General features: G+C 39.6%; 1 protein-coding gene across 11 annotated transcripts in view; it reads right to left on the minus strand.

Moving 5' to 3' along the window:
• Positions 1 to 13,946, minus strand: part of slmapa (sarcolemma associated protein a) — a 71,464-nt gene that overhangs the window by 12,778 nt on the left and 44,740 nt on the right. For 4 of the 11 annotated variants that reach the window (XM_038695450.1, XM_038695449.1, XM_038695452.1 and 1 more), the window contains 14 exons: positions 12,670 to 12,765; positions 12,094 to 12,165; positions 11,817 to 11,957; positions 11,594 to 11,731; positions 11,019 to 11,187; positions 10,759 to 10,809; positions 8,528 to 8,674; positions 5,897 to 5,962; positions 3,560 to 3,619; positions 3,269 to 3,343; positions 2,226 to 2,306; positions 689 to 748; positions 299 to 424; positions 31 to 105 (listed from right to left, as the gene is read on the minus strand). In XM_038695450.1, coding sequence (XP_038551378.1) covers positions 31 to 105; positions 299 to 424; positions 689 to 748; positions 2,226 to 2,306; positions 3,269 to 3,343; positions 3,560 to 3,619; positions 5,897 to 5,962; positions 8,528 to 8,674; positions 10,759 to 10,809; positions 11,019 to 11,187; positions 11,594 to 11,731; positions 11,817 to 11,957; positions 12,094 to 12,165; positions 12,670 to 12,765 — 1,357 coding nt within the window. The remainder of the gene's footprint in view (positions 1 to 30; positions 106 to 298; positions 425 to 688; positions 749 to 2,225; positions 2,307 to 3,268; positions 3,344 to 3,559; positions 3,620 to 5,896; positions 5,963 to 8,527; positions 8,675 to 10,758; positions 10,810 to 11,018; positions 11,188 to 11,593; positions 11,732 to 11,816; positions 11,958 to 12,093; positions 12,166 to 12,669; positions 12,766 to 13,946) is intronic. The other 7 variants (XM_038695455.1, XM_038695460.1, XM_038695456.1 and 4 more) reach the window with 5 other exon arrangements.

Consider the following 13,946-nt stretch of genomic DNA (forward strand, 5'->3'; position numbering starts at 1 on the left):
GTGTGTGTGTGTGTGTGTGTGTGTACTAACTCTGTAGGTACTGGATCTGTTTGGTCGACTCTTCAGTCTGCTTAGAGTTACTCCTCCTCTCGTCCTCCAGCAGAGCTACAGAAAGAAAAAGTCATATGATCACTACCTTAATCTCATTGATCTGGTATGTCGTCATGTGAGATACAATGAGAGTAATAACTAAATAAAACTTACTCTCAAAAATGTCAGAAACTCTTTTTCAGAACATCAGGTGAAATGGGAGGAAATGTAGGAATTTGTAGTTGGATTATTTTATACTGTTAGTTACCTTGTAGCTCCAGACATCTCTGCTTGCCAGTGTTGGCTAATTCCTGGGCCTCCAGAAGCTCTCTGTGGAGATGGTGGATGACCTGCTCTGTGTCTCCAGGCTCTAGACCAGCCCGATGCAACTCAGCTACAGACACACAAACATTTTTTATTACCCCAAAAACACTCTTTTACACATGTAAATACTACAGATTAATAAGGTGAAAATCAGAATAAAGCCCTTTAAAAGGACCTGCAGCCAAAAACAAAACTGCACAGCTCCCCCTAATGGACAATGAACTGTATTACCAAAGCTGACAAATACATTGGCTTACGACCCTGGTTAATGTTGTTGGTCTGTTAGTGCAGTACAGAGCAGAACTACAAAGAACGGATGAGCTGCCATGGTTACCTTTGAGCAGAGCTACTCTGTTCTGTGGTTCATTCAGCTCCTGGTCGTCCATGTTGCCGTCTAAAACACACATTTATAAAGGGACTTAAAGGGATAGTCACAATGTAGACAACCATATTTTTCACAAAAATAACTAGTGTTGCATGGTCCTACAAAGATGATTTACTTTTCTGAATTACCAACACAAATATTAGAAAATAAGTTATGATTAGCTTGTTTAATTCTCAGTAGGTTACTTAGAACTTATTTTGTGATGAAATTATTAAAGACGAGATGCTCTACAAGGCTCAATGTTAACATTTTTTGTTTGCTTTGTTTGTTTTTTTGTGCATGTACTAGGTTTGCAAAGTGAAAAAGTCCAAAGTCCAACCAAAAGGGAGTTCCCATCTCCCACAGAAAACAGCTCGTTTGTAGTCCAGCCTTTACTTCCCTTTCTTGTGACGTCACAAGTAAATACGTGTCATAATGCTCGCTGAACGACTAGCCCGACAACTAGGAACTGCGCATGTGCAACTCCCAACAAAGATCATTTAGAGACAACATGCATCACCCCATAGCTAAAACAAAGTGTTCAACACAGGGTGAAAAGAGGAGCTGCAGCAATGTGCAGTATGACAAAAAATATGGTGTATGGTGTAAAGAATTAAACCATGTAAACCTGTTTTGGTACAACCCCTAAGTAGGATTTGGAACCTGAAAATGAGCATAATACCACCTCTTTAAACAAAACATACTAACAGACTAAAACATGACGTGATCGCTCTTCTGCTGACAGCTATTCACTAAAAAAAAACAACATAAAAATTACAGAGAGCAGCAGATACCTCTATCCTGATTGACAGGTCGCCATGGTAGCGACATGTCAATCAGAAGGCAGTCCCACCCTAAAGCATACACTGCTTTCTGATTTATTTCCCCCTAAATGAGACAAAATTTACTAAATGAACATCATGCTGTGTTGAAGAAGACTTGAAACTAGCGACTGAGACCATAAAGTCAACAGCAAAGTGTTTAATTCAGGTAATAATTCAGCTGAGAAGTAGCAACCTTTCAGCCTTATTTGTAATGGAACCGGACTTGTTTTTGCCCCCTGCTGGCCGCTATAGAGAATGCAGGTTTAAGTTCCATCTGCATGGTTTCACTTTCAGACCCAGAGACTGCCGCTTGATTAAGATTAGAGAAATAACATTTGACAACCACTCGTCACGTGACTACAACTCTGGATTGGATAACGTGCATGCCATTTGCTGAAAAACAACTGCAGAATGTTTTGCCAGTGAGTTGCTAGTTCAACAGTTCCGATGTTATTTCTTACTGGCCCCGGGCCACCGTTACTGTCGTGCCCTGCTCTACATGTAACAGATGCAGACTGATGACAGAACAGACTTTAATGCTATTCAAAGGAAAGTTATCAAAAGTCAACAGCAGTTGAACTGAAAAAAGTAAAACCTTGAAATTAAACCAGATTAATGTATTGGGAAGGAAAGAATCACATAAACGAGACTGGTTAAATCATCACTCAGCGTGTTTTACTGACCTGACGTGTCGTCACTGCTGCGGTCTTTGCTGGGACTCAGAGTGTCTGACATGTCGGACTCTTTGGCATCCATCTGATTCGCTGTTGGGACACACACACACGCACACACACACACACACACACACAGTTAGCCAGGAGGGGACAGAGTGGGTGTGGAAACTATGCAAAGCAACCAGCAAACAAAAGAAAAGAAGAAAAAAACAAAAATAGCCAGGCACAGAATACCAAAAAAAATAAATAAATAAAAAGGAACAGAAAATTTTAAATACATCTCCACACATGTGTGGTGCAGTGTTTGAATTATAGCATGTGAGGCATAGCAGGGTTCAGGAGGTGAAACATAGACCTAAACAAATCTGACCTATGCAATCTGATTTTTAGACCTTGAGAGTTAACACAATTTTGCTGTATGTTTCATCAAAGGACTGTTCGAAGGTTTAGACTTCCTTTCGGGGTTGAGCTTAGAATTATGTTTAGAGTAGGTTTAGATTAAGGGCTGCGGTTAGTTGGGATGGTTTAGGTTTTGGTTGGGGGCTAGGAAATGTATTGTGGCAATTAGGGCCCCAAGAAGTATAGAAATATAAAAACATCTTTGTGCGTGTCAGGAGAAAATGTATTTCAGCACTGTGTCACAGCCTCCACACGTGGCTGCTGGTGAGCCTGAGCATTGTTTGTGTCCGCAGAGAATCCACAGTATGACAGACCTCTGACAACAGCAAAGGTCAGAGGTCACTGTAGTAGGATATCTCCTCGTCAGCAGTTTTGCCCTTTGTGATTACTGCATCACAAAAAGTCAGTTTAACTGTTGAAAAGCCCTCTAACAAACCCCAGACACATGATGATATTCACTAACATTTAATAATTGTAACAATTAAAATTATAACAAGAATTAAACTGAAAAACTAGCACAATATATGATTTTTGGTAAGTTTCTAATGATTATTTGATAACAAAGATGATGTAGTTTTGGAGCCTCGTGTTGTTCTGAGATATGAGCATGTTGGTATAAATCCAGCTTAAGTCTGTGAGTGTGTGTCCTCTACCTTTGAGTCGATCAGGGCTGGCCAGGAGGTCGTCTTCTGCTGTCTGGTTGTTCTGTAGGTGGGCGTCCATCACTTCTACACACAAATATATAAACATTACCTGTTAGTGACGATAGAATATAGTTCAATTTAAATGTGATAACACACATTTTTATCTTAAAGCTTCACAAAGTCAGCCGCCCATTCACGGTTTACGTAGTAGCTGATGGTAAATGAGTCAGGTTTGTTTTCTCTCTGATTTCTAGTGTTCTGCTCCAGGACTTTGTACTTGAATCTTAGCCGAGCTCTTACCATCAAAGTTGGCCAGTTTGTGGATTGAAGAGCTTACAGTCTCCTTCAGCTGTTTGACTGCTGCAGGGAGAAAAAAGAAAACCAGAGAAACCATGAATATAGTCTGTTAAAATTAACACAGAGAATTTGAACTTTGATCAATTCAAATCTGTCCCAAACTCTGCAAATGTCCAATAAGTCAACTTAACATCCTAATAATAATATAAAATAATAATAACAACCACCAGCAGTCATACAGCCATTTAGACCGACTCTGGGCGAGTTACCAGCTGGATTAGTACAGATGTTAAGTGTGGAAATTGCACTGAAAGTTATAAGTCAAATAGTGGGTGAGAGGTTGTGTTCGATTCTTAGACATTGCACATTAAAAGAATCTGTGACACGTTAGCTGAGATAGATTTGTGTAAAAAATTTTGATGCGGTAGTTTATCACATCGTGGACCGCTGTAAACAGAATAAATGAGTTGTTTGTAGTACAGTTATCTTGTAACCGAGGACATGAAAGTTGTATAGCTGCTCTCGACAGGGGAACCAAATAAATGACATGTAAATGTAGCCCAGTTAAATCAGATACAGAGATGTCTTTTTAACTGCAAAAACCACACTCACTGGGCTGCGAAATCAGCGGCTCCCACAATAAACAGAAAAATCCACAAGCCTCAACTCAGTTCATTTTGATTCATGTCTATGAAATCCTCCTGGTCCATCTAAAGCCATACGCTCTGCATGTAAGTTATGTTTCCTAGCTGCAAAGAAGAGAATTATTGTTTCACTGTTTTCAGTGTCAGTGAAACTGCGTCGAGTTCGAGTGAGCCGCTGCAGTAATGGTATTGTCATTGGTAAAATAATAATAATTACCCCCTATGCAAAAGTCTACCACCAATGGAGCCACCAACCACAACGGCAGTAAGTGGGACTGCCAGTAATGCTGCTACTGTATGTTAACAACATTTTGCGACTGGCAGCTGATGGCAAATGTCAACAAACAAGGAAAAGAAGCGATAACAGCTCTATATATGCGATTGTTTGACTGGTATCAGAAATGCAGTGAGTCAAGTGAAGTTTCCATACATTGTTAGCTTTTAACTTGGTTATTAGAAAAGTAGCTGAACAAATTCTCTCCAAGTGAGGTGACTTGAAAGGAAAAGAAAGAACCAAAAGAGGACAACATAAACACAAAAAGAAAGAAACGAGGAGGTTAGTGTACTAATTCCGGGAAAAGTTACAAAGGCAGCGTGCAGAGAGAGAAAAAAAATAAATAAATATGTGAAGATCTGCTAAAGAAGAAGAAAAGTGTGAGCCATGTTTGAGAAGCTGAGAACCAGCTGACCAGAGGTAAATTACCAAAGCACCAGTGAAACACATTAGTGGCAGACAAGAAGTCAATGAGCTCAAGTGGCTGAGCAACAAACACGTCTCCAGCAAGACAGTTCAGCCAGCAGTGACAGAGCAATATACTTGAAATATAAGAAATTAAATATGCGAGTACATGCGGTACATATTCTGCAACTTCAGTTCTGTTTGTTTATAAAGTGTCAGTTCACACAAATTAGCTCTAAGCGTATCTAGTGATGCCTTTCCATAAATGGTGTCCGTGTTACTCATGATGAACTGCCAACTTGAATCATATTAGAACAGTTTCCAATGCAAACTGTGGACAGTGAGGTATGTAGATTAGTCTAAATAATGGGGACACTGTTTCTGGTGAGAGATGCTGCTCTCAAGATTTGTAATGTGAGCAACGGATTGATTGAAAATTTCATTCAGGTTCATTGTGTTGACGTCGAGGCAGACTTTCTTTACATTATGTGGAAATAACAAACCGTAAAAAGAAAGAAAAACAGCTGGAAAAGTTTATTTCAAACATCAGGCCAAGAATCTGCCAAGATGTCAAGACAGTCTTGTGAAAAAGCCAAAACTTGACAGGTCATCAAGAGGCTCCTCATCCTTGGCATTATTAACATTTTTAAACCGAGATTAGATCATATTTAATTGTAGTTAATTGTTCTTAAACCAAGATCCACAACCTGCTCCATCAAAGAAGGTTCCTCTGGAGAACAAGCAGGGAAGTATGGAGTGAGTGTATGTATGGAGGCACATTTCCACCAGGAAAAGAAAACAAAATAGACGTGTTAGGCATGTTAAGAATAAGTTAAAAAATAATAATAATGAAGAATTTTGAGAAAGTAAAGTTTTGACATCAAGTCAAATGCATTTATCTTATCATTTTGACAAAGAAAGTCAAGACTTACAATCTTACAGTTAATTAGTTTTATGTTGTTGTTTCTGTATTTGTGTGTGCAGCAGCATAGAGCAGGAATGGAAGTTTGTACTCACGCGGACACTCAATAAACTGTTGGATTCTAGTCGAGTCTCCTCCGCTGTTGTTAACATGACAGTTGTCTGATAGAAACACAGAGCACTGACATTACTAAGATGACTATCAAAGTGGAGTTGGGTGTTTTATTTCAGACTTCATTGATTCTGCTTATCAATGCCTTCAACATATTTTGTTCCCATTCTTAAATTATAGGATTCACTGAGATGTGGCCAACACATTTGAAGTAGCTTGAGGACACCATTTGTCATTTTTGGGATTATTTTTGGTAAAAGACATTAGTAAAAAAAATATTAGTACGCTCTGTCTTACCATGCATAAACTGAATGTTCACTTGTTTCCAGTGTTTTTTTCCCCCTCTGGTCCCATCATCAGCTGATTTTGAGGCATTATGACATCAAAACTACAGGAAATGCTTCCTCATGTTAGATGAACTTCATCACTGCGTGAAATTATTTTACTGTAATATTTAAATGTTTCACTCCTTTGCTAAATTGTGACAATATACACGTGTTAATGCACGTATAGCTAGCTACGTATAATGGGGAGCAGAAGGTCAAAATTTTACTTTTTGGAATCCAAAGACTGTATATAAAGATGGATGACATGACAGCTCCCCAAAAGTGAAGCCAAAACATCTGTTGGTGGTGACTATCAAATCTAAAGACACAAATAATAAAGTCAAAGAAATTTTGATGTTCAGGTGTTCATTTGTCTGATAAGTTTGGTTTTAATTTGTTATTTGATGCTTTAAAAAGGGGGGTTCTCATCATGATTGACAGCTGAGCCCTGCTTGTGATTGAGTCAGCCAGGTGTATACGTGGGACTTCGATACTGTGGCTCAAACTAATGCACAAACTCAAATGCAAGATGGCAGCGCCCGTAGCCAGGATCTTTTGGGTTCATTTTTGTACAGTGGGAGGAAGTTAAGACGTGTCGTCCATCTTTATATACAGTTTATGGTGGACTCGATAAGCAGAATCAAAAACCATTTTTCTTGATGAAGAGATTTGGAACTGGTTCCAATACAGAATCTGCCCTTAATACCCAACCCTGTATCAGAGAGGACGAGATAAAAAGAGCTGAAGACAGACAGAGAAGACAGAAATCACGAGAGAAAGCAGATACAAGCAGGTAAAAAGCATGACAGAACTATCAAGTTACAGAGAGACTGACAACTACACGGAAATATAGATGCTGTAGAAACAAACGTACAGGGCAGAAACCAAAGCTATACATGGCAGGTATTTTCAGGCAAATAAAGGTATAATACAGTGGTTCTGGAAAGATACCACAACACTGTAATAACAGACAGGATGTGGACAGGCGGACAGCAGACAGACAGCTCAGGCGTAAACTTCTGTCTCCCAAAAACCGTTCAGTTCAACTTTTTACAAACAAGATGTGGAATTGACCAGGCCAAGAGTTTAAACTCTACTAGACTACAATTTCCTGAAAATCACTTTTCCTAAAAATTATTTTAAAATCAGGAAGAATTTCTGCATCAGATCATTGACACAGAGTGACAAAAAGTGTCTCCTAAAAAAAAACAAATAACTGGACTCAACAGTTCACAGTTCAGTTTACTGAAGTGAACTGAACATTGTCAATGCAGGATTTTTAAATCACCTCTTTATCATCCCCGCAGGATATATTAGGCTCATTTAAGACAAACAAACCTCGTAAAGAAAAGTAACATGCCTCCAAGCATATCTAAGTAGGTGCTTTCTTAAGCATAATCCAGGACTGCCGTGCTATATTGTCTGTGTAATGCATAGTGAACTACAACTACTAAAAAATGTGTGACATTTTAATATAAAATAATTATTTCTCTAGATCAAAAGTTAAACTAAGCTTTTCTGATAAACTCAACTTTGATAATACGGAAAACTAGCAAAGGCAGTTAGATGAACAAATACGTCTGGAACCTCCTAACACGATGTCTTTTCTTAAAACCTAATTTTATAGGTTTGCTTTTTAGATTATTTTAAGTATTATTTGAATAACATTTTATTCTGCAATGTTTCAAAATTCATGTGGATTAGATCAGGGGATTTCAAAGTCTGAGACTGTGGGCCTCCCCTCAGACAAAGCTTGGGAGAAGGTGCCCCTCACCCCCCCAGTTTACTTGTTTAGTTTAGCTCAATTCCTGAATGCCTGTCGGATCATTATTATTTATATTATTTATGTTATTTGATCTCATAGACACCCAACAATTGAGGCAAAATAGCCTAATATTGCTGTTTTACGTCACTTCAGACCACACAAACAACATTAAAAAAAGGCATTTTTTTAGTTTCTGACTCTGGTAAAGTGGGAACAGTTCACCCAAACTACTGTATCTCTGAACTCTCTCATTAACCAAGTCTCACATGTAGGCTATTCCATGTGATCTCCTTTTGATAACTAATATAGTATTGCTAGTATTATTGTTTCACTTCCATTCACCAAGCCTCCCCTGAAACAGTTTGGAGTCTCCCTGGGGAGGCACGCCTCATACTTTGAAAACCTTTCTTAAATTGTACTGTACTTCTGTATGACGTTTCTGTACTTCTGTAAATCACTTTGTAAAACCTGTCATAGAACAAATAAACCAAACTGTCTATTATTATGATAATCAAACTAACTACCATCAATATCTTCATCTTGACCAACTGCACCATCATCTGTGTCTGTATCCTCCTCATCCTCGTCTTCCTCCTGGCTCTCAGGTGTCTGCAGGTTCTGTTTGTCCTCGACAGGCTCCTCTACTGGTCCGTGGGAGACATTGTTGACATCTGTCGTGTGACCAGATCAGATATATACACGATTTTGTCGAGACTTTACCAGCCAAACACATGTTCAGAACAGAGTAAGAGTCCAAATGACGGCAGGTTCCCTCACAAAGTGGCTGCTGTGGCGAAGTGAGCAGTGAGACAGTCACCTCCAGCATTCATTTTCAGTGTTGTCAATCAGTGACCAAAAGCTCCTTTTCCCCAGAATAAGAAAAACAAAGCAGTGGACAGTTTGGCAACCACGGAAACAGCCCAGATTATCCAGAAACCCCAACAAATCCTGTTCAGGCTCAACAGAGACCCACCATGTCCCTGAGACAACCTGTCACCTCTGAAACAGCCACACCCAGTCGTTACACAAACCATCCTGTCATTCAAAGTTCACACGTTTGAATCCTCGTGCAGCCTGGTGTTGATCCTGGGGACTTGGGCCGGTGATTTTGGCATATGGCCACAATAAGAAAGACTTTACCCATACACAATCATTATTAAAGAAACTGGTTTAGGTGAGTGTTTTAAACCCTGAGCATAGTATTTTCAGCCAGAGAATAATTTTAATCCTTATGCACAACGAGGCCAAAAACATGCAAGCCTAAAGAACTTTTTCAGCTTATGAATGGGATGCCATCCTGTAACAAGGAGTCCATTTCTTTAATTATGCCCATGTCCTGACCCAAATGTACGCAAACTGTAAGCTGTGCATTTCATTACACAGAATGAAGAAGATTTCACTTTAATTTCAGCTAATGGTGCTCAAACTTCTACATTTCAATTACTACACCTGTACTGAATGACATGCACATTCTGTAAAGTTTATCCAAATCATCTATTGCCCTGGCTTATCATTCCCTGTAGTTATGCACATTTTATTGGAATCAGATTGCTGCACTGCACTAATTCCTTAACATTTCTGGTTTCTTTGCACACTAGGAAAATAATGCATTCAACAAAACCTTACTTATTTATTATTGTATACAAACATACAGTATAGGCTACATATACTTTTTGGTCAATATATCTAATGTAGATATCTTAGTCACAATTTCTTAAATTTGACGGGCCCTTATCAAAAATGTTTGTTAAATATTAAACAATAAATCGTAATCTGACTTTTCTGAACTCCCAAATATCGATATGGGGATAAAGAGAATTATTGGTGGTCTCTATTATATATTTGTTTATGTGTATTTACATAGTACAATATAGGGCTGGGCAATAAAACAATAATAATTATCTTGAAACTTGAAAGAAATAATGATTTTACAGTTATCATGATAATTATTGATATCGAATGGTATGTAATGTTTTTATTGTGATAACATTTTTTGCCATATCGCCCAGGTCTATTACACTATAATACGTATTTATGTATTTTTTTCTGTTTTATTTTATTGTATTACACCTGCTCTTGTATGCATGTGATAAGGTGAAAAGGTTAAAGTCAAGGGCAACTGGACCTGGTTAAAGATACTAGAAGACGTTTCGTCCCTCATCCAAAGGACTTCTTCAGTTCTGCTTCTGTGTCTTCTAGTATCTTCAACCAAGTCCAGTTGCCCTTGACTTTAACCTTCTTTGGATAACTATGACCTGGATGACTGAGAATCTTCACAGACATCTTGCTAGTGGATGATGATGTTTATCTTGCCTTAACAGTAGCAGACCTGCTGTAAAGTCAGCTGCCAGCATGATTCTATCTGAATGATTTAAGATCTTGACAGAAATGTACTGAGGGCTTATGTGAGCCATTTAATTCTCGTAGATTCTGCAATCATAAAAAAATGAATTCTCGACTGAATGTGAATGAACATCACATGTCCCCCCTTTAAACTACAACCTGAGGGCCAGACTAAGCTACCATAAACAAGACTAAAACAGAAGAAGAAGAGCCAGACTTCCACTGTGACAGACAGAGAGACAGATGAACAAACAGAGTGAGGAGAGCAGTTCGCAACAGGAAGTTATGTGGACATCATGCAATTAATTTGTCATGCATCATTAGTGCAGGATGGGGAAGTGAAGTTAGCGGCCACAGAAGAGACAAACAGCGGCAGAGTGTCCCAGAGCAGGCCAGAAAAGTGTGGACTCACCCAGGCTGTTGTTCTCTTTAATGCTTTTCTCTTGTAGCTGTTCTAACCGCACTGTAAACAACAACGACAGCAGAGAGAAGTGTTGACTGACAGGGAGTCCCAGCCGAGCCCCCTGAAGACTTGTTCTCACCCGGCCACTGGTTGCTATGTTAAATTGTGTGTTAGAGTTATGGGTTTGAAGGGTGCAGTATGTCAACTGGACTGTGTGTGTGTGTGTGTGTGTGTGCGTGCGTGTGCGTGTGCACGAGCGCTGTGTGTACCCTGCAGGGCAGCGAGCCTCTCGTTGGTGAAGTCATTGTCGGCCTGCAGAGCTTCGATGCGAGCCTGGAGAACCTGCTCCTTCTCCTCCATCTCCTCGATCCGCAGCTCCAACTCCCTCTTCTCCGTCGCTCCCCGTTGGGTCAGTTCTTCCTGCCGGCCCTCTGCCGCCTGGAGGTAGACAGACAGAGGAGGACGGAGGAATGTGAGAAAGGGAGGGACGGAACGAGAAGAATAGGGACGACGACAAAGCAGGAAAAGGGAATAAGGCAGAGAACAGTGAGGAGAAAGGAGGTATGAGGAGCAAGTCAGTGGGCAGTGGAGGAGTGAGAGGATTAAGAGAGGAGACAAGAAGGGAGAAAGGAGGGTGAGGAGAGAAAGGAGGACATAATTCAAAGTCAGAAGCAAGGAAAAGAGATTCAAACAAATTAAAATAAAAGCAAGCCCCATACAGTATATAAAACATATTTTGCTCCAAACAATCGGCAAAATAAAATATATTTGGTATTAAATCAAATATTATTGCAGGTACATTAAATCCTAAGTCAATCAGAGTAACATCACGCAGTGCAGGTACCTTGATTTTGTCAGTGAGCTCTTTGATCTCATTGACGGCAGCGTTGTACTTGTTGGCAAGCTCCCTCAGCTCCTCCTGGCCCCTCTCAGACATCTCCTTCAGGTGGGTACACTCATCCTCCGTGTTACTGAGTGAGCGCTGCAGGACAGCAGAAAGAAAAAACGTTTTGGTTCCACTGCATTGAAATGACTGTGTTTCTACAGTATGTATGTGTGTATCCTACCTCCACCTCTGACAGCTTCCTGACCACCTCGATCTTCTCCTGCAGGACTCGCCTCAGGGACTCCTTCGCCGTTGTCTCGTAGTTGTGTTTGTCCTCCTGAAGAGCCAAGAGTTCCTTACGAATACCTTCCTCCGTCTGGGACTATGAGAGAGGAGGAGAGGATTTATTTTTATATAGCGGATGATGATTTTGATTTAGTTTTGATCCTTTTGCTGCAGGAGAATATGTTATGTCTATCACGTTATGTCTGACAGAGTCACATGAGTGTGCGTGTTACCTTAGAGTAAGCCTGTAGCTGACTGCCCATCACCTCCAGTCTGGAGAGCAGACGGTCTTCATCAATCAGAGCCTGGCAAAGACACACATCCAGTTACAGCAGTGTTGGACATGTTTGTTCAAATCATAAGAGATAAAAAGGAAATTAGAGAAATACCTCCAATGTACAGTTGTTAATGTGGGGCAAAGTACAGTGTGCATGATCCAAAATAACAATAAATGATGGTTTAGTTATTTAAAAAATAGATTGTTAATGAACTGAGGTGTATTGGTTTGCTCTCCAGACACTAAATCACTAAAATTCCCAGTCCTAATGACCATTTTGATTTTGATTTTGTTAGAACATATTATTTCCATATTGCCACAGCAATACAGTACAATGTGTGCAATACATTATGGTGTAGTGTACTTTTGAGCTGTCTGAATGTAGGCTACCTTTGAGAGATGTAAAACAGATAAACTGACCAAAAACTAATCTGCAAGAAGAGTGAAAACAGCTGGAGTGAAAAGTCAGAGCATGCATCATGGCCTCTGTGTTACAGTACAGGACTAAAATATGATAAATGGTATTTCCTACCTGCCAGCTGCTCTCCGAGGCCTCCTGAGTGTTGGCTAACAGACGCTGCAGAGTAGCTAATTTCTGCTCCAACATCTGCTCTCTGTGTAAGGCCTCCTGGCAGAGAGAGAAAAGAAGATGGGGAGGGGGAGAGGTGGGTAATCAATAAGAAACAAATCAGGACGAACATCATTTGTTTTTTTTGTTTTTTATATGTTCTTCTGTAAAAATCTAACTAAAAGGGCTTTTTAAAATGAACTTAGTAAACACTTAATAAACTGATATGACATTAGAGCTTTAATTAACTTTAATTAGTTATATTAGTTAGGCGTCAATGAACAACAAATTGCTAATCTCTGTATATGGATGTTAATTCCCTGCTGGTTACTTCGAACTACTGCCCTTTAACTCTATTCCACTTCGTCTGTGCAGCTTGTCTCTTATGCTGTCATGTTTACTCAAACCATTTAAATATAAAAAGGTTTTGCAGTAGTTGTTTGGTCTCAGTTGACTGTAGGTCTGTTAGTTGACTTGTTGCTTTGGAAAGCCTTTAAAGATCAGGGCCCCGTTTCAGAAAGCGGGATTAGTGAAAATTCTGAGTATGTTAAACCTGAGACGAGGGAAACTCTGAGTTTTCTGTTTCAGAGAGCGAGATCAGATAAACCCTAGATCAGTAACTCCGGCAAGCTGGAAAACCGTCAGTTTCTCCCCTCCTGCGGAGCCTGAGGCAGCTGTCTGACACACGGTTTCATTTCCTCATTCATACGGTCATATCAAAGCTGATATAGTATCTGAATGCATGTACATCTTTATTTATAATTGCTATTAGTTTTTCAACCAAACATGATCTTGAACATGACCGCTTTATGATCAATCTGTCACTGATGTAAGGACAGACCTCCGCACATCGTGGCTTGATCCTCAGCACAGAAAAAAAACTGATCAATGAACAGTAATCTTTCATATCGTAGTCGCACTGATTGGAACATTCCTATCGTAGTTATCATACTGGAGATAATGTGTCTATTTCTGAGTGAGGATGACTGTGGTGCAGCTGAAACAAATAGTCCTAAATGTAGTTTTACGTGAGTTTTTCATTATTAGCTAAATATATTCTGAATGTGTTTTGACAGCATTAATAATATACAAAATTAGCAAGATTTTATTAATGTAAAATTTACTTGTGAGTTTGAACCTATACACACATTTTCCACTGCAAAACCCCCCCCAAAAAACAGGCTAACCTACTGGGTGTGACTGATTTTACAATCACAGGTTCACGAGTAAACTGTGTGTTA

Source organism: Micropterus salmoides, unplaced genomic scaffold, assembly GCF_014851395.1.
Source record: "Micropterus salmoides isolate LMB-PRFRI ecotype aquatic unplaced genomic scaffold, ASM1485139v1 Ms_hic_scaffold_4, whole genome shotgun sequence".
In the NCBI taxonomy this organism is placed as follows: domain Eukaryota; kingdom Metazoa; phylum Chordata; class Actinopteri; order Centrarchiformes; family Centrarchidae; genus Micropterus; species Micropterus salmoides.